Consider the following 21,951-nt stretch of genomic DNA (forward strand, 5'->3'; position numbering starts at 1 on the left):
CATTCCTGAATCTGTCATGCAAACAAGCAAACTGCTCATTCCAGAGGGACACTTTGGGAATTAGAGAGAAATGGGGAATAAGAGGAGAGAAGAGGAGGAGGGAAGGACTAGTAGAGTCAGATAACAGGAAATCAACAGGGCACTTAAAATCAGGAGTCTTCAAGACAGATATATATATATATATATATATATATATATATATATATATATAGGGAGAGAGAGAGAGAGAGAGAGAGAGAGAGAGAGAGAGAGAGATACTATTTCCCAGCTCATAGGAAGAGGGTTAACGGGACAGCAGAAGGGTGGGAGAAAATTCAAGAGTCCAAAATAACTGAACCGATGTCAGTGTTACTGCTTACATACTGTCAGTCTCAGATGGCAGTGGCTGTTGTACAATGCACACAGCAGTGGCAGGAGCTTTCTCAAAGCGACAGGCTCTGCCGGCTTTACACAGCTTCTGGGAGTCAGTGTGCAGCAGTTTACATCAGTCCTGCCACAATGAGCCCATCTGAGGATGACGAATCATTGGATTTGACAAAGTTTGAGAGGTTCATCATAACAAATATTTGTAGAGTTTTAAGACACTTAGCACCAGTAAACTAGATCAGTGTTTCCCAATGTTCCTGGAGGCACACAGACAGTATACATATTCAAGAGATTCAGTTCTCTTCAGAGAACCAGGAAAGGGAGATCTGCAAAATGTGTAATGTTGATGTGCAACCAGGAACAGGGTTGGGAAATGCTGAACTAGATGTCTATGATTAGGACGTTACATTCCACTAAGGAGGGGCCACTGATCTTCAGAATTTGACTTTAACCCTAATACGACATGGGACCAAGCTAATTAAAGTCTTCAGAGTTACTTCAAGGTGAGTTTAACAAGGGTTTATCTTCTGCAGGGTAAGATTTGAGGAATCCTGCACTGGGGTCGGGGTTAAATCCAATTTACCTGCTCCTATTCATCACATCTCCTCCTGTTGACATGGACAGTTCTTGGCTAGGATCTTTATTATATTACTTGTAATTAAAATAACAGTAGGATGAACGTAAACCAATGTTTAACGAGGAGTTAAAATTTCTTTAAGTCTTTAACCAACAGAAATGTCAGAAGGAAAGCGAATTTTTAATGACGTGTGGCATGGATTGGACCGGAATGTTGCGCATCCCTGGAGATTAAATCTATAATTATCACAAACAGATTTTCAGTCCTATCGCAATTAATTTTCAATTGAAATGCTGTTCCAGGAGATATGATGTTTTCCCTTTCATCTGAATACCGTTCCATTTGTCAAGACTTTAGAACAACGCTTAACATGCATCAGTTGTCCTTTATTAGCAACCTGTTAGGTGGAAAGGAAAGAGCATATCTGATCTCACAGAGCTATGGAGCATGTCTCATCACAGTTCATACCGTGGTGAAGGTCAGCGAATGGAAGCTCGTTTCTAGGTGTTAGGAAAGCACGTGTCGGTCAAAGTAAGGAAGCAGGACCACTGACATGTGGGGGAAGACAGACAACTTCAGCATGACCAATCCACCATGCAAACCCGAGACGAACTGCGTTTTTGACTGACATGCACCACTTTTTGGTCAAGCAGTACAGCGGAGAGCAGGAGAGCATTCGTTCAGACCACAACAAAAGGGAAAAGAAAAAAAACTGACCAAAACATAGATCATAAGGAACCAAAAGCAGAATTTAATAGTACACACGCAAATGCAGCTACAATTATTTGTTTCCTACTCTTGGGAATTGTAACTAGCATCTGTATCACTTGTTTTCTGAGTTTGAAGATGGTTAGAAAGAAAAAACACACCAACCTTCTCGCAGCTCTGAGGGATGTAGGGAATTGATGCGGAAACAAAATAAAATGAGGAGAAAAACAAGGGAAAATACAGAGAGAGTAAAACAGGCCACATTCAACCCAGAGAATTGCTGCTAGAGACAGAATGTCTAGGAAAAGAAAAGTGGGCTGCATTTTATAGGCCTTTTATCGCACTGCCCATTAAACAATATGACACAGGTCCAGTTATAAGCTTTACATGCCATCAGCAGTTAATGTGGTCTGGACTGACTTTCTTCTGGAGTTTTGATTATGCAGTATTTGAGAAATACATTGGTTCTTCATGTAAACCACATGACTGGGACCTGGGCATGAATACTTGGACACTTTTCAAAGCCGTAACATGTTTGTTTGAGCAGCGCTGGACATCAGGCCATCAAGGTTTATAAAATGGAACATATTTTGGCAACAGTTTATGATACATTTGGGCTTAAAGTCAACATGAAAACATAAGCACTGTTTTCTTACTAATACTGGATACTTGATGGTGTGCTTCATGTCTGATGACCTATAGTGAGCAGGTGTTTTTTAAATGTTCCATCCAATCATTTCCTTATGGTTGAAATCAAGAAAATCATGACCTTTTCTCTTGTTTCAATATGAAATCTGTCACACTATCCTAGTCAAAAGGGCAGCGAACACAGTTTCATGTTGACTTTAATGTGACAGATTATACAGATGTTCAATCATAAGTCAATATCAAAGAACATTTTTTATTTATACAATGGGGTGATTCTTCAGTTAGAGGACCTTCTGACTGCTTGAAAAAAAAGTTAATTAAATATTTATTCAAATATGTTGGGTAAGTTATTTAAGGTTTTTTTTTTTTTACACTCAAAATGGATTTCAACTAGTGACCAATTATGTAATTACATATGACGTTATTCTCCAATCATTACGTAATAATCTCAAAATGAATATTTCAAAACGTCACTTCTATTTTCCCGGATAACTACATATAAACCCAAAAACACAACAGCAGTATTGAGTAATTCTATTGCAGCTTCCTGACATAATTAATTTCAGGCTATGATAATTTTACCATTAAAACTATTGTGCAACATTTGTAAACAAAAACTTTATTTAATCATCCTAGCGTACAGAAGACTTCATTTAATTGAAGAATAATCCATATTTATTTCGTTACAGGCTTTAACTACATTTCAGATCAAATATTGGACTGAATTTAAAATAAGATTATAATGACCCAAATATATGTTGGTTTCTTTTTTTTTTTCTTTTTTCTTCAAAATAAAGCTCCAAAATAAAGTAACATTGTTTTATTCCATGTCTGGCAATAAAAATAAAAAATAAAATTAAAAAAAAGAGCACTGAGGCATTGGTTGTAGAAAGTAAAGAGGTTAAGCTCAATCTGTCATTCTTGTTATTTTTTGAGTCAGTCAATTACATACAAAAAAGCATTCAAGTGAAAAAATAAAAAACGTAAAAAAGTTGAAATTAAACACCAGACAGGCAGAAAATCAAGGCTGCAGCATTATGTCATGCCCAAAAATGCTCACACAACCAGAGGGACCCCAACAACAAGAGTTAATCGCTATTCGGCTCAGTTTGTTTCAAAAGTGTGCGTTTTTACATATTCTTCTGTCGGCTTTGTTTACCGCCGTGAGCTGTTCCTACCTCTGACATACAGGTTGGCTGGTGCCGAATAGCGCGTGCCATCGTTGTTGGTCGCGACACATTCGTACTTCCCTTGGTCCGATTCCTCACTTTGTTCTATTTGCAGCGCTCCTACACAGTGGGAGAGAACATGAGCAGAGAAAGATAATTACAATAATAACACAAGCCATTAAACAACTTCCCCTAAACCACATGCTTGGCCTATTTCTCTCCATGAATGGCATTATCTGTTCTGTTTAGATCTCCGTAAGGGTGAATGCCACAAAATGGCTCGGGCTAAAGGCCGGCTGCTATACTGACGCTTAACTCTGAGAGGTGACATCTGCAGACATGCCTTGCTTTGGAGAGCTCGGTATAGACTTAACCAGTTTATGCAAGCTAAGCTCCTGGAAGCTGGGGGTAGAAATGTTTCCCCTTAAAATGTCTAATGCAGTGTTTCATTCTCTAGGCCCGATGCAATATGGGAAAGCAATTTCGGAACTAAAGATAGATTTCACAGTGGATCCGCAATGCATATTATGATTTTGTCAGGAGCTGAGTCATTTTGAGGTGCCTAAATCGAAGTGTGTTGTGAGTTTGTATCTCGCCATGCTGACTATCTTGCGCCAGCCTAGAGAAGAGCGCGATGAGCACTGCAGTAGACATTCAAGAGGGCACACAGAAAGAAACCAAAAGAAAAGAGACTTTGCAGCATTAATTATCTCAGATATTTTACAACCACATCAATGGAGAGGAAAACATACAGTACAGGATACATGTTGCAGGGTTTCTAAAGGCACTTAATCATACGGGGTGGTTCAAAATCGTTTGAGCTTTACTGTTTAGAAAAACAGTTGTGATTATAATCAATAATAATACTGATCGATTATTAATTGAGAGGTCTACAAAAGGTGATGGAGGGGTAGTAGCCCTGCAATATTATTACACATCTCACAGGACTGTTCATTATGGGAATGAGTGAAAACTGCAATACAGCAGCATATGGCTTAAATAAAAAAAGGTTTACAGTATACAAAAGCAGCATAAAAGGGGGAGGAAAATGTTTAAAAAAATTTGGGATCATAAAATTTGGAGTTCAATTCAAATTGACTGATCAAGGACTTCAGATCGTGGAAGTCGGTAAAAATCGCAGCATTTTTGGGAAAAATGTGCTGCTCAAATCGTAAAAATGGAAGAAGAAAAAATCTGTTGGGGGAATTATTGTTACCAGTACATAAACCTCCAGCACATGTAAATCTTTTCAAAGAACAAGAAATGTGTGTCGGCACAACTTACAACCTTTTGACAACCCTTAGCTGAAAAACAAAATGCAATTGTATTAGAGGTCAAAATTCAAAATGGCTTGTGCTGCCAAGAAAGCAACCAATCACTGCCATAGCTTTACGCTACAAATGACACCCATAAAAATCCACCAATGGGATCAGCAGTGTGGTGTCACATGACCCAGGGAAAAAGGTTTCAACAACAACAAAAAAAAAAAAAAAACGACACAAAAGGGCCACCTCGGTTTCGTCTGCCAGACCCACCGTTAGCTTTTCCCCAACCCTGAAGAATGGAAAAAATAAAAACGTCAAAAAGGAAAACCCTTCAACCCAAGAAAAGGAAAAAATAGGTGGTGGAAGGAAAAAAGCACCGCAGAAACTTTATCAAAAAAGTGGTTGTTTGGGCTTTTTTAGCTCCTTTTGAGAAGGGGACAGGTAAAGGAAAGCAAATGGAAGAGCGAATAAAAAAGAAGTTTGTAAAGACAGAAAGATGCTTTTGGTAAAAAAAATGTGGCAGAGAGGTCTCCGGCGTGTCTCCAACATCTGGGCTCATGTGCAGCTGAACAAGAACACAGCTAAGGGGGGAAAAATGTTTGGCTGTTTTAGTTGGACGAAAAAGGGACACATGATCTGCTATGGCCAAAAGATAAGATAACAAAAACAATGAAAAAAAAAACACGTACAGGATATGCTTCTTTGGGCTGCAGTAAGCATATCGGCTCGGAAGAAAAAAACTAAAACAACCAAAATACAAGAGGCTTTCTTGAACTGAAACCAAAACCAAACCAAAGAACCAAAATGCGCTGAGGCGAAAAAGGTGAGAGATGAAAAGAATGGGATGGAGCGAGGTCGAGGAAGAGGAGGATGATGGGAAGATGCCGGAGGGCGTTTGATGGATGCAGACACATGTGGGACAGGAAGAATGAAGTCAGTTGTTCATTCTGTGAACTTGAGTTGAGCACTCTTACCTCTTATTGGCGTACCACCTGGGTGGATTATATGAATGCAAATAAGATTAAGAAAGAAGAATCGTTAGTGCGAGAAGAGAGGCTGGCCGCTTTGGAAGAAGAATCAAATTAGCTTTGCTTTGCTTTCTTACAGAGTGTATTAGGCTACAACAGGAAAGAGAGATTCAGAAAAGACAGCCATTGGCTCTAGTGGAGAAAAGCACAGGATTGAGCATTGGTCACTTTAGGAGGTCAAAGAGCAACTGGTACAGTGGATGAAGCACAAGGGGCTATTCTGAGACCTGTGGCCGAGGCCGTGATCTAGCGGGGAGAGCTGAGGACTGATTGACTGGGGGACAGTGGAGAGTCTTTGAGCTGTGAGCTTTAGAGACACAGATGGAGTGACAGTGTCAGTGTCGGTCCTGCCAGTGTGGCCCTGAGCGTGTGCTTTACTGCTAGTCAGCTACAGTGTGTTCTGCTGGCCTATCAATATCGTTAGTAAAATGCATGCCATGCATTTTAACAGTAGTTTGAGAAACATGGTGGAGACATTAGTGGGAGGCATGTGTGCTCAGATCTACAAACTTACCAAAGGACTCTGGAGATTTACAAAACAGAGAGAAGAAAGACAGCATAGAAAATATGATTATATTCCTTACGTTTGCTCTGGTTGACACACTTAAATCTGACACTCTATTATACAGGGTGAAAATCAAGAGAGAATTCAGACAACGGAAGAAAACAGGACAAGGGCAGAGCGGAGAACTCTGGGAAGACATATCCTAGCATCGAGGGCCGGAAAACACATCAGAGCAATTCAACCGACATGGTCAGTTTACATGTAGCGAAACGAAATGGGGGTTTTGCACTACTTATAGAGAGACCGCCCGATGCAAAGAATCACCAACGTGTTCAGTCCTGAATTTCATCGGTTTGAGGCACAAACACACAACGAGGGTCACACAAACACACACACAAAAGGACGCTCTTTTTTTTTCTTTTGCTCATTTTCAGGCATAATCGAGGTTGTCCGGGTCGTGTGCTGTGTCATGATATGAAAGAAAGAAACAAAACAACTTTGATGATTCTTTCGAGAGCTCTGAATGAAGCCAGATCTTACTCAATGCGCATTGGAGGAAGTACAATAAGGACATGGAGAACGACAGTTATTTATTATGCATGGTTCGGCTGCTTTTTGCGACTAAGTGTTAAAATGGAAACAAAACAAAGCCCAATTTAAGCTGTCCAAAAATGCAGTCATAGCAGTGAATCATGGGTAATAAATTAAACAGACAGGAACACAAGACACATCACACACAGAGGGGACGCAGACGACGTAGATGCCATTTCCTACAGAAATCCAAAGAAAAGGCTCCATGAGAAAGAACAGAAACTCAAATGGAAAGAAGGACAATAGCGGCTCTTGTTGCTGCTTTTCTTCTAGCGTCACAGAGGAAAAATTACCTGATCGGAGCTGTTTGATGCGGCCATTGTTGTTACTGGTGTTGACTGGGAGGAAGTCTTTGAACCAGGAAATGTCTGGGTCGGGGTTACCGCTAGCGGCACAGAGCATGGTAGCGGTACGGGTGCGCTCAACCACCTTGAGCTGGGGGCCCATATCTATGGTGGGGAAACCTGGGGGCAGCTGGTCCTCTGAAACACAGGAACACCAGCACCATTACACACACACACACACACTTTCACCGAAGCTACTGCTGGAACCTGCATGAGGAACTCGGGGGAAGAAAGACACACACACACACACACACACACACACAAACAAACACACACACACACACACACACCTTTTGTCCTCATTACTTTTTTGACTTTTTTTGACTTTGACTTTGACTTTTTATCTGTAAGCATTTGAGTAACATTGACAATAATCAGAATTCAGTCATTTTCAATGCTTGATTACTTCATGCTGAAGGCAGGTGTTAAACCTTTAACCATCCAACTTCCACATGCAGTTTATTTATGTCTGTGTGACCTTGTCATTTTTCAATAAGCACTCACATCAAACAGAAAAAATGTAGTCGGTAAATCATGACAGAATGGGTTTGCAAGTAAAAGGGTTACGGAAGTGTATTCTAAATTAGGCTGGTCTGGTTTATACTGTAGCTATATATAAAGAAAAAAAATCATTTTTTCAAAATTCATTTGGAAAAAATAAATGACATTCTCTTCACCTCTTAGACATCACAATACATTTGGTAAAAGTGTTAAAGTATAAATTACTCTTACAATACCATGAATGCTAGACATAAAGGTGAGCAGCTCAACCCAGATGTGATCTACTCTAATAGAACATATGAGCGCAAAGTAAGCATAATAAAGAATTGTGTCTGAAATAATAATTTTAGAATTATTTAGCCCCAGACCCACTATCCACTATATAATCTCTTTCAGATATACTGGTGGTGATTTGTTTTGTGTGGATACATTCACATTCATTATTTACCCTAGAGCTGAAACAACTAATCGATTTAATTGATTAAAATCGATTATTAAAATAGTTGTCAACTAATTTAGTCATCGATTAGTTGCTAAATAACTTTAATTTGCCGTAAGCGGCTCATTTCGTAAATATTTCAAATCTGCGGTGACCAAAGTGTGGCAGTAATGAGCCACCAGAGGTTTTACTCAACCAGTACAGCAGGAGAAGTAGCGAATAGCCAATAGCTGGCCTCGTTTTATGTCACGTGCTTCCCGAACAGCATCTCTGCATCATTCAGCCGCATTCAGCGGGATGTGGGAGTACTTTACTTTGAGCCTTCAAAAAAGAAGAGAAACCTATAAACTCTGCACTATTGAACTGTTTAAGGGGTCGTTCACATATCGCGTCTTTTGCACGCTCAAGTTCGTTATTTGCAATGTAGGCGCTCATAATGGAAGCGACGCGGTCGCGACGCGCCCATTTTTCCAGGCGCGTCCGCACCGTATCGAGTTAAAAACATTTCAACTTTTCAGAGAGCCGCAAGCGCACCGCAGGTCATGTGACAAGAAATGTGAGTTCCATTCAGGTTTCATGCCATTGGCACTTTTTTCGAAGGATTGTTTACAATTTCACAGCATAAGCTATAAAGCTGTTTCCCAGTAAATTATAAAATGCAATGTACTGCAATTTTATTCTGTTTTATCCTTATTCTTCGTGAAAATATGATCTTAAAGATTCCTTAATAAGCTTTGTTCGGGATGTTAAACTACTTTAGGAGCTCTAAGGACTGCCATGGTGAAAACATTATTTGAAATCTCCTTGTGAAATTTGCTAGAGTTTGGGTCAGTGTTTTGATTGCAGAAGAGTTCGACAAAGGATTACTAACACAATAAAACAACTCCAGGTATATTTTTGATGAGGATATGACAGTGCAAAATGGTTAAAATCTCTTAAAAAATCTATGCTGAATGATAAATACCCTTTATTAATAATAAACGTGGGGAAAAATGGGCAAAACTAAAATATAAGTACATAAACCGATTAATCGATTAATCGTAAAAATAATCGACAGATTAATAAATTATCAAAATAATCGTTAGTTGCAGCCCTAATTTACCCATTGTTCTACTTCACTAATTTACTCATTGGTGAATTTCAATATCCACACGTTCAACACAGAACAAAGCTTAGATATAAATAAACAAATACCTAGCAGTCTGATGGAACTCAAGTTTGACCAACATGTTCTGAAGGTAAACCAACTCTTGTGTGTATATGTGTGTGTTTTTGTGAACCTACAGCAAACACAAGCAATTTAAAACAAACATGAAATTGTCAAGCCTCTAGGGAACATAACAAGCACACACACACACACACACACACACACACACACACACTGTGATTAGCACTGAACTACACAAACCTGTCCTGGGATTCTCTTTCCATGAACCTCAGTTCAGGTATACAAAAACAAAAATACAGCTTACACAGATATATCACATGACATCTCTTTCACTGTTACAACTGCCTTCACAGCATTTTACCAGGCTTTTGGATCACTGTGTAAAATCTGATTACAAGTGCAATGAAATAGTGTTGATTTACTTCAGAATAGGGCAAACAAGCCTCTATGATAGCTGCTGTGCCACTATACAGTTCCAGCTTGCATCTTGACAGTTCCAAGGGCCATTTTCGCATTTCCAGAAAACAGTGAAGGAATTGAATGAATGTATGATAGACAACGGAATAATATCCCTGTCTAAATAGTGACTGAAGAGTGATTATACCACTTCAGCGCCTCAGAAGGAGGCATCTGCTGTAATGGTGGATTTCCTGTTGCTCATAAAGAAATTTTAATGCTCCACGTTGTCTCGGAAATCATTACAAGGTTTTTTTTTTGTTTTGTTTTGTTTTGAGAGTGCTGTGATTCAGCAAAGATTTAAAGAGTTCCTTAATTTATGCCAACCAGGTGCCCAGGTCTGCATTTCTGATTAATTCATAATTTAAAAACCTCAGTGAATAGAAATGATCTCAGTACAATAGGGGGCTAAATTGTAATGAAAAAAAATGTCACAGTGCCAAAAAAAAAAGCCCCCCAAAAAACCCAGCTTCATGCAAAATACATTTTTATTTTGCGGGGGTAAAGATGACCTGGACATGCTCCTTGTATGTTTCACGATTCATCCATTTGAAACAAAACAAAAGCAGCAGCACAGCTGATCTGTGATGTTCAAAATTGCCTGAGGTTTACAAATTTTCATATCTTTGTGCAAACATTCTACTCTAAATCCTCTTGTGACCTTCACAGGCTGTGAGCTACATAACAGTGGATGAGGGTCTAAGTTTAGCTCTTCTGTGGTGTGTAGGCATTGTCCGTTAGAAGGTACTTGACAGCTAAAGTTACATGTCAGTCTGTTTTCCTAAACACGCAGGTAACAACTAATTACAACAAAATCTACAGAAAGATTTTTTACAATTAGATTCTGCTTAATAAGTTTTAGCAATTTACCTCACTTCTGTACTTCTGTGCATCATGTATGCCACCCATTTAACCCCCATGCACAACAACTACTTATTATCTGCAAGATTAAAGAGAGGGTGTGATTGACAAAGCACTGAAGTGCCCCAAAGTTCAGTACTAGGCCCGCTAGTCTTCTCAATGTGCATTACATCAATTCTAAAAGGTACACAACTTTTGCTGAAATATGGGTAGTGGACTATCTCGGCCTACCTTTTCTGGTTTATTTTTATATTTCCATTTCTGGGTTACTTTTGAAATTCGCTCTTTCAGGACAGCTAATAGCTACGGCTCCTTTATGATAAATGGCTTATGTTTTTCCTCTTTCGTAAAATGAATGAATGCCCTAAATGATTTAATGTGACTGTTGACTTACATTTACATTTAGTCATTTAGCAGATGCTTTTATTCAAAGCGACTTACAAATGAGGACAATGGAAGCAATCAAAATCAACAAAAGAACAATAATATACAAGTGCTATAACAAGTCTCAGCTTAACGCAGTACACATAGCAAGGGTATAGAATAGAATTAGAATAGTGAGTGCTAAAGTTAAAGGGTCAAATAAAGATGGAAGATATGTGTTTTAAGCTGATTCCTGAAGATGACTAAGAACTCAGCTGCTGGGATTGAGTTGGGGAGGTCATTCCACCAGCAGAGAACATTTAATTTAAAATGTAAAATTTTTGGCTTACTGTTTTATTTTATTCATCTGTGTTCAATACAGAATGTCTCACTGCAGAAATGACCAGATTCAAAATAAACTCTGCTAATTTCTTTGCAAGGTTTATGGAAAGGCCAACGAATAACATTTGAGACACTTATCCAAAACTCAGCACAACTCTAATTGTGTATTGGCTGTGGGTGTGTTTAAGTCTTTAAAGCAATGCCAAGTTCGACGTGTGAATCAAGCTTTTTAAAACGAGCCAAATTTCACCTGCCTTAAAGCCAAGTGCCTGCAGTCAACCTTAGGGGAACTGAGGCAATGCTGCTAATAATTATTGAACGTGACAATCCATGCTGCTTGAAAATCAATGCCTTTCAGGCCATATGTATTGTTGGTAATCAAAATATGCCTGTGAGACTATACATTTTCTCTCCTGAGAGGAATCGATCTTTGGTCTCTATTGTACAATACAGAACCTTGAATTCTCCTTCCACCAAAGCGGCAAGAACTCGACAAGTTCAGCCAAATACATTGGTCCCTAGTCCTCTCTTTCTGGAGTCTGGCATTGTTTTAACAGCAATTTCCATGAATACACTGCACTTTGGTGTGCCTTTCTTTCAACGCATAAGAGGCACAAATCAAACACTGTTTTCTGCCGTGGGACACGTTAAACTTGTAGAATAAACTACAATATAAAAGAAAAGTCATTCAGCATGAAAGCTAGCTAGTTTTAAACACATAAAATGTATTTTTTGAATGCCTTGCTGATTTTTTAACAATTAAAATTATTAGCATTGTCATCCTTTTGACAAAATCTACAAGATCGCGGCTTTGCAATGAAGTAAACTCATTCAGTAGCATGTCTGGGATTCATTTGGGATTCTTTTATACTTCAAATCATCCCAAATCTCTCTTCTGTTATACTGTTGATGCATTTTTATTGCAAAATGCACATTTTGACACTTAGGAATTGATATTTAACACCACATTTGCTATTTACAAAAGCATTGTCTTTACTGATAACATGACAGAAAAAAAGAAACACACACACACACAATTAATAAGCATTACATTTATAAATCACCTCACGAATTAAACAGAACTTCACTCTGACAGTTCTCTGATTAACTGTTGAAAAACTCCACAGCAGAGGCAGAGATGCGTCCTCAAGCTAACGGCGAGCAAATAACCACAGTTAATTGTTATTTAATTTGTGCTCTCCACATCACTGTAAGCATTTAGAGGAGAAAGGTTATTGACGAAAACATTTCAAAGCATAAATTAATTGAGCTGCGTTTGCCATATGCTATGTTAGCACTTCTGCTCGTGGCCACGGTGAGGTTATACTGCTGGAGGACGAATAAATAACAGCCAGGAGACCGAAGAGGAAAACAGCAGTGTAGGTCGATTCAGAAGGTGAGGGCAAGAGGAATTTTGGAGTTATGAAGGCAAGAATCAGTGATACGATTAAAAGTTGGAAGTGCATGAGATCATTTTTTTCAAACTCACATACAACATCTTTAACATCAAGGGCAAAACGGATCCCAAGTGCTCACCTGAACTCTCATTATACACTAGAGTACAGTATATCTCCCTTCCTCACATCACTGGATGCAGAATAATGGAGCAGTAGCCCCGTGAAGAGAGTCACCAGCCGCCGCGGGGCGAAAGAAAACCCCCCGGTGACCATTTACACACATTAATGATGCTCAGGTCATCGAGCAAGCGATGGATGTACTGCCTAATACGCTGCTGATGGGGGAATGGCACCATGTGACTTCAGAAAGTGTTAGACTGCACTTCATCTCATGCATTCAGACATATTTAAATCTTTAAAATAATGCCTCTGGTACATTATGCTAATGCACTATTAATTGTCTTAATTGTCTCAGTGTGTTATTTTACTACTATTTATATGCTATAACATTATCATTAGTATTAATTTTAGTAATTTACTTATGAGCTTTTGTCATTTCTGTTTAGCTTTTTATTTTTTTAATTTCATATTTGTTTTTAGTAATTTTATTACTTTAACCTACAGTAATCGTTCTTGCAGTTATATAAGTAGGTATGTATGTATTTATTTATTTATTTAAATATTTATTTCAATAGCAATATTTTGAATTGGCTTTCATTTTTCTATTTTCAGATTAAATTTGAAAGTTTTAGTATTATTGTTATGCAGTTTTGATATTTTTATTATATTTTGAGTTTTTTATTTTGTATTTTACTTCAGTTTTAGTAATTTTAATACTTCAACTTATTTTATTATTTGTTTTATTATTTGTAACTGTATAACTGTATTATTTTAAGTTAGCTGCCAAGGCAATATAGCTTTCATTTATTAATTCATCTTTATTTAGATTTTAGTAATTGTAGCACTTAAACTTCAACCTTTTTTTTCAATGACCAAGGTAATATTTCTAATAATTTCATAATGTCATTATTATATTTATATTTTTATGTGATTTATATTTTATAATGTCAGTTTTCTTTGTATTTACTTATTTATTTATTTGATTTCCGTTACAATCATTGTAATACTTCAACTTAAGTTTGTTTTATTTCAGTCTGGCTTCTTAAGTTCGGTTTTTCCATCTTATATTTACATTTTGTTTAGAAAAAAGTAAAATTTTATAGACTTACTTAACAATAAGCACTTTCCAGGCCCACTGTATATTTCCACCGCATAACTGTAGCTGTCCTTTCCAAAATGGCTGCACTTCTCTGTCATTTGCCACAAACGCTTCCTAACGCGCCCGTCTAATCGCAGCGGCTACAGCAGAGGACGCACTAATTAAGTACAGCTAATTGAGTCTCTGCGGACAGGCGAACGCTCCAGCGTGATTAGTTATTGTTTACCCGCTGAAGTTAGCAGGGTTTGTTTAACTGACAATGAGCGAAGCCAGAGGAGGCCATTCACTGCAACTGGAAGTTAAAAGGAAGCGTGGTGTAATTGATTATTTTGCTTATCTGTGAGAAACGCTGTGAGTGAGATACCAGGCATTCTTCTGCTGGCCGCTGTGTTATTCACCATGCTCAAAAACACACAGAGCTGTGGCCAGTTAATAGCTTCGGGTTGGGAATCGATCAGCGTCACAGAGCGACTGATGCACATATTAGATTCAGCTTTGCCTCGCTCTCATTCCTTTAGTGTCGTAGGCAGATGTTTTTGCCTGGATGAGGTTATTCACTGTGGAAAATCCCTGCAGGCCATAATAAGATATATTTGTTGGACGTTTTGAGCGAGTGCAATCTCCTTAGAGCCGCTGTCACAGGTCAGCTGGTGTAAAGATGCATTGTGCTGTGGTCATCCCTCCCGCCACAAAGCACAGATTACCAACAGAGACAAATAGCAGGAAACCCTTCGAGTATGACTGCCATCCCAGCCGTATTTTCCGCTTCCTTTGGTGCTTTTTTGAAAAGCGAAGGGCCAAAGCGGGTTAGGGTGGGCTTGTGTTTGCTTCACTTCGCTTAAGATAAGTTTGTGCTGGTGTTTTCAGCCACAAAAGGGCAGAGGAGTGTTTCCTCTGCTGGACTGTGACGGCAGTCAATGTTGCTGGATTCGTCCTGGATTGCGGCTGAACCCCAGAGACGCGCTTACACTGCATTGATCCGGGATTTGAGAGTCAGAAGGTCCATCACAAGGAAACTCTACTGCTGTTCTTCTGTTACTGATGTGTCTGTGTGAGTGTAATTAGTCCCCCGTGTTAATTAATACGGTGAGGGTTTTGTGCTCTGGAACAATGAGTCACAACCGTGACAAAAGGGCCAAATTGAACGAAGAGCTGGGAATCAAAAACCACTTCATGTTTAAACTAGGCAATAATACACCAAATATACTTTTTAGTATGTCTATCTGTACTGTTTGGTGCAAAATAGCTTCTTTATTGACTGCTGCTCAGAAAATTTACACTCAGTACACATCACATGTTATAATCTATTGCATGCACTTGCTGTTACGGAACTCCAAGGAAAATGAAGACGAAAATAACCCATAAGTATTTTGAATCCACATGAACACAAGGAAGGAAATAACTCAGGGTGGCAGCAAAACATGTAACAATAATCAATAACTGACAGTATACTGAACAAAAAGTAGACTTTTAAATAGGGCAGCTGACGAGGGGCAAACAGGGTAATGGAAGTAACGAGCAAACTAACTAATGAGCTAAAGCAGAACAGGAACAATACCATAAGGAAAAACAGGAATAGGCACACGTAACAACACTAACAGCACTCCCCCTGCCCCTCAACCTCGCAACTTAAAAGGACAATCCAAGGAAGGTGGGAGGAGGACGAACTGGTGACAAAGGGCTGGTGGAAGGGCGGGCAGGCAGGAAGGTGGAGCAGTTAGAGCCCAAGGTGGAAACAGAGAGCTGAAGAGCCAGGGTGAAGACGAGGATCCGGAGGCCCATGGCAGAGCAGGCATAGACGGAGATCCGGAAGGCCCCAGTGGAGAAACAGAGGAATCAGGTGGAGTTGGAAGGGCACAATGGAGCCTGAGGGATGAAGGGACAAGGTGCAGCCAGAAGAGTGTAATCCCGAGGTAAAGATGGGGGATGACTGGACTGGTGAACTGTTGGGCTCTGGTGGAGACGAGGGAGATGGAAGCCATGGTGGAGCTGCTGGGTCACAAGGCTGAGGTGGATTCTGGGCCTCGGAGGCTGACGGCGGAGTCAAGGGATCCTCCAGACTCGACGCCAATGGAGCTGGAGATGGACGGACCCACAGCGAGCTCACATAACAGATGATGGGCTGAGGGTGAGCAGAGGGGCTGACAGGATCCAGCAGAATAAGCCTTGATGAATGGAGCAGATCGATGAGAGGTGGGAGAGAGAGGTTGGGTGGGATGTCTTGCCAAAATGATATCACAGATGATTGACATGTAACCCCATATTCCAGTCTATTAAATCCCCCAAGTCCAGTTCTTGCTCACCCTCAGTGGTAGCACAGTGGGTGGGTCTTTTCTTAGCCCCTGCGATCTCCACAGCTGTATCCACCGTCACTTGCACTGTCAGCTCAGGCCTGGTCAGACTCTTGTGGCACATGCTCTGGGGCGATCATCAGCTCTGTCACTCCTGATGGCAATGGCTCAATGACCGCGGAAGGCTTTGACTCTGTCTGTAGTGGGCTCTGGCAGTTCTGCGTCACAGGTGGTGGTAGACAGGACTCGGCACTCACATGTGATGACCTCGGGCTACGCTCTGCTTATTACATGGTGACTGCTGATCCGGCGATCCACAGTGCGAAGTTGATGTAGTTCCTCAGCAACCCGCATGGATCAGCTCTGGCCATGACGAAGTGGATCTCGTCTTCCAGCCCGCACCAGAATCCCTCCATTAGGGTGAGGTCATCACATGTGGTGAGATGGCAATTATCCAAATACTCCAGCAAATACTCCTCCATGTCACGCCCGTTTTGAAAAATTAAAATAGTAGTTAATTATGTAATAGTTAATTATGGGGAAGTCATGGCCTAGTGGTTAGAGAGTTTGACTCCTAATCCTAGGCTTGTGGGATCGAGTCTTGGGCCGGCAATACCACGACTGAGGTGCCCCCAACTGCTCCCCGGGCGCCGCAGTATAAATGATGCCCACTGCTCCGGGTGTGTGTTCACAGTTTGATTGTGTATTCACTGCTGTGTGTGTGTCCTTTGGATGGGATAAATGCAGAGTACAAATTCTGAGTATGGGTCACAATACTTGGCTGAATGTCATGTCACTTACATGATGTGGTGATTAATTAATCTAATCGCTAGATTAATTAATTAATCTAATTGATCTAATTAATCGCGCATCAAATTTGGAGAAATTACTCTGAAAAGATCATTTAAATATTTAAATCAATACGCATATACTCTTTTTGAAGCATGTGAGTAAATGATGACAGAATTGTTGACATTTTTCGGTTGGGTGAACTATAACTATAACTTCTTAATTTTCTGAAAATGTAAATTATTATTTTTATGTAATTATGTATTATTAAATGTAAATTATTTATTGAATCGCTCTTGCGGTACTTTGATGTCATACACGATCGGTCTGATGGTGATGATGATGTCATACACGATCGGTCTGATGGTGATGATGATGTCATACACGGTCGGTCTGATGGTGATGATGATGTCATACACGATCGGTCTGATGGTGATGATGATGTCATACACGATCGGTCTGATGGTGATGATGATGTCATACACGGTCGGTCTGATGGTGATGATCATGTCATACACGATCGGTCTGATGGTGATGATGATGTCATACACGTTCGGTCTGATGGTGATGATGATGTCATACACGATCAGTCTGATGGTGATGATGATGTCATACACGATCGGTCTGATGGTGATGATGATGTCATACACGATCGGTCTGATGGTGATGATGATGTCATACACGGTCGGTCTGATGGTGATGATCATGTCATACACGATCGGTCTGATGGTGATGATGATGTCATACACGTTCGGTCTGATGGTGATGATGATGTCATACACGATCAGTCTGATGGTGATGATGATGTCATACACGATCGGTCTGATGGTGATGATGATGTCATACACGATCGGTCTGATGGTGATGATGATGTCATACACGATCGGTCTGATGGTGATGATGATGTCATACACGGTCAGTCTGATGGTGATGATGATGTCATACACGATCGGTCTGATGGTGAGGATGATGTCATACACGGTCGGTCTTTGCAGTGCCACTTCAAAGCCAACGCCACTATGGCCAATGGTTCAACACGCCAAATGGTTCACCAAATTTGTGCAATTAAGAAATGAAATGCCGCTGTGGGTTGCTCAGGGATGAACAGTTCTGATTTGTCTTTATATTTTGGTTGGCAAAAAAGACAACATTGTGTCTAAAATAACATAATATTAACTTCTTAATGAACTGTTGTATAAGATGAGTATCACATTTGCACTCATGTGCTCTTGCACTTTGCACTACTTCTCGTGTGATATTTCTTAACTATGTGATGTAAATATGAGACAAAATTTCAAATGGGGATTTTGCCCCATATCTTGAATTTTAGGGATATTCTTAAGGCTCCATCATGCAGTAAGTTGTTGCTGTGCCTCATATTAGTCATCAATCGACTGTATGAAATGGCAGATGATCCACATAGGTCTGGGGCGGGACAAATGCGTTAAATGCGTTAATAATTTTAACGTGTTATTTTTCCCCATAATTAATTAATCTAATTAACATGTTACATTACCAGCCCTAATTAATATTATTATTTTATTTTTTTTTTCACATTTGATTCCATGTATTGATGCATAAAAAAATATTGCTTTAAAAAAATCTTAAAAGTTAATAAAATGCACTTAAATTCAAGTAAAAATAATGGTAACACTTTCTATGAAGCCCAAATTTAAAATACATTATAAGGGTATTCTTAAGTCATTATAATGAATGCATAATGCATTATAAATATATATATATATATATATATATATATATATATATATATATATATATATATATAATATGTTATATCAATTCATGAATAATCATAACAACAATGTGGTTATAAGTTTAAGAGTAAGATTATTTATAACACAATGAACACCATATTAAATCTACTTCCTTTACAGTATAATGAACTGTATCATATCTTGACAATGTTTAAGGTCTGCACAGTATCTTACTGCAGCTTGTGAGTGGTTAGATGTTGAGTGTTATTTGAGTGTTTCTGTGGAGCTAATGTTAATTAATTGATGTGAGTTTAATACTCCAAATGAAAAAAAAATGCAGTGTTTTATATGGTTACATTTTATTTTGATGGTCCCCTTAATCAATCGACTATAAGCAACTTTGCAACTACACGCCAACTGACTCTCATTAAAGTATCAGTATGCTCAAGAATGATAGAATCTAGTACGGTAGAATAAGCTGACATACTTCTAAAGACACTTATAGTCAGTTTAACTGTTGGTTGACCATCAAAATAAAGTGTTAGCATATATTTACAGTAGCAGATGTACTAATTCTCGAATGACCCCTAGCTTATATGTAGTTGCAGAGTTACTTATCAACATCTGTCAAAAGGGTACCATCAAAATAATCAAACTGATATATTACAGTAAAAATAGTTCAAAGCAAATGTGTCATATTACACATTCATCTGATCTGATCTTATTGCTGATTATTGCTGTTATATATATATATATATATATATATATATATATATATATATATTTGTTATTATTACTACTACTTATAAGTGGTCTTTGATGGCTTTAAGTAAAGTAATTGGAACGATATGAGACTTATAATACATTATAATTATGAGAAGTATTATCCATTGTAAAAGTGAATGCAACTTGTTCATTGTGTTATAAATAATCATATTCTTAAACGCTATAACCACAAATAAGTAAATATTATATTTTTTTAAAACTGTTCTTATGAATATTCATGAGATGATATTGAACATATTATAAGATTTTTTATAATGCATTATGCATTCATTATAATGCTTTAAGAATACCCTTATAATTTACTGTAAATACGGGCTTCATAGCTTAATTTGAAACTAAGTAATATTTAATGAAAAAAAGCACATCAATTATTGTAAATTATTTTCATCTTCCTCGAAGCTGCTGAAGAACTGGACCGATGCTCGATTATAGTTCAGTACACATTATACATAAACTTTTTATCAAGTATTCAACCCAGTGAGAGAACAGAAGAGATGAGACGTCTGATAGCTGTTAGAATTAAAGCTTTTAAAACTCAAGTCAGTAGATTGGGTTTGCGTTTGCGTTTGCTCTTCCACCCCTTCTCCAGCTCTCCGCTCTCATTTACGCCCCCTGAAGTATTTGCTTGTTTTCCTTGGCATGGTTCAGCGTGGCCTGTTAATTACGCTTTTGTTCCATCTCGAACAGAATCACTCCAGCGAATGTAAGAGCTCTCCATTAACGCTTCCTTGTTCGGCTCCTCTCTGTTTGCTGTTATTTTCCTCTTCTTCATGTGACACTTGTTCTGTGATAATAAAGGTTATCTTTTACATTTGGCCGCGTGGTAAATGACAGGCGGCTAATCCGGCCACCAGCGTGTTTATCAGTGTGTTCCAGCTACCGTATAATCTTGCGAGCGCTTTCACTGAGATGGAGGGAAAAAGCTGCAGTGTTTCCATCAATCATGTCTCTCGTAAGTCAGAAATTTGACCTGTTCACGAATGCCAACCTCTGGCGATGAGAGAAACCAGAGCAGGTGTTCACCAGAGTCTCTGTCTGGACATGGAGAACAGTGCTGCACATCTCCATATGAAAAAGATGTCAGATTCATGCCGAAAGCATTCCCACATCCTTATGAAGGCCATATTTAGAGAATGAATACACTCGAGAATGAACATTTTTAGCATTTAACTTTAACTCATGTTGTTCCAAACACATAAAACTTATATTAAACATAATTACAAATAAAAATAGAAATACTTTTTGTTTATGATGTTTATTTTGTTGATTATATTTTTGTGACAAAGATGAACAAAATCCCTATAGGTTAGTAAACACTGGGGTACCTCAGGGTTCTGTGTATGGCCCTCCTCTCTTCTCAATGTACACAACAACGTAAGTATATTAGTCTAAAGTACATTATTTCTGTAATAAGTACTCTTTTTTGTAAGAATGCTAAAATGTCCTTTATTTATCTATAGAAATTTCTACCTCGTTTTAAATATAAACTAGCTACTTATTCTAATTAGAAAATGAAACAAACGGTACATCATGCTGTCTGGGTATTTAAACAAATAAACAAACAAATATCAGCTATGTTTTTACAGAACAGACCTGACAGAAGTTATGAGCCGCTGTGGTAAACCATTCATCTATGCAGTTCTTTCCGCTATAGTTATAATATGAAACATGAACGTCCATGTGTTTTTATCATCGAGTGCGTCCTCCACAGAGTCATGGCTGTCGATACAGTAGATGTGTCCGTGGAAGTGCTCCGCATGGACTCTCTGATTTTGTGAAAGCCCTTGAGTGTAAACGCTTATTGATCGTCTGGACTGCTGAACTGATAAAGTCTATCGATCGCTCGCTCATCAGCTCTGAATAATGGCAGAGAGACCCAAGCGCTTAGAAAACACACACTAAACCATTATAAAAACCAGCATCGTTCACCTTCATCTTCCCAAGTCTTCAGAACATCTACGTCTTCTGAGGAGCGATTATTTCTTCATCTCTCAATCATCACTGGATTGCATTGCATTATATGTTTGGATCATTTCAATCTCATCTTACCAAGACATATTATTGGAGATATAGAGCGACGACTGATATTTAGATCATTTTATGCCAGTATCTGCTCTGCTGTTATGAAGATCTTATTGATTTACATTATAAGCAGCAGAATTTCTGCATATAAATATATATCAGCATCTGCACCAAACTGAATATTTTTTTCAGTCTGAATAGAGCCTCTAAACTGTTTTTCCTCTGTATTCTCACTATATCAGACTAAAATGTTCCTGAGTCTTCTTTAGCGTCAGGCTGTAGAGGGTTAACATGAGCGTTCAGCACTGATTCCCGTGAGAGAGTGGATTCCTGACGTCTCTGTCTTGGAATCTCAGGCCGCGTTTCAGATCTCTGGCTCGCTGCATTCCTGAGATGAATGA

At 38.8% G+C, this 21,951-nt stretch overlaps 1 protein-coding gene across 34 annotated transcripts in view; it reads right to left on the minus strand.

Moving 5' to 3' along the window:
- Positions 1 to 21,951, minus strand: part of LOC132127777 (receptor-type tyrosine-protein phosphatase delta-like) — a 394,068-nt gene that overhangs the window by 75,102 nt on the left and 297,015 nt on the right. For 7 of the 34 annotated variants that reach the window (XM_059540067.1, XM_059540034.1, XM_059540005.1 and 4 more), the window contains 3 exons: positions 7,131 to 7,339; positions 3,478 to 3,595; positions 1,817 to 1,828 (listed from right to left, as the gene is read on the minus strand). In XM_059540067.1, coding sequence (XP_059396050.1) covers positions 1,817 to 1,828; positions 3,478 to 3,595; positions 7,131 to 7,339 — 339 coding nt within the window. Of the gene's footprint in view, positions 1 to 1,816; positions 1,829 to 3,477; positions 3,596 to 5,707; positions 5,726 to 6,275; positions 6,285 to 7,130; positions 7,340 to 21,951 lie in introns of all 34 variants that reach the window. The other 27 variants (XM_059540138.1, XM_059540149.1, XM_059540057.1 and 24 more) reach the window with 6 other exon arrangements.

Source organism: Carassius carassius, chromosome 3 (assembly GCF_963082965.1).
Source record: "Carassius carassius chromosome 3, fCarCar2.1, whole genome shotgun sequence".
Taxonomy (NCBI): Eukaryota; Metazoa; Chordata; class Actinopteri; order Cypriniformes; family Cyprinidae; genus Carassius; species Carassius carassius.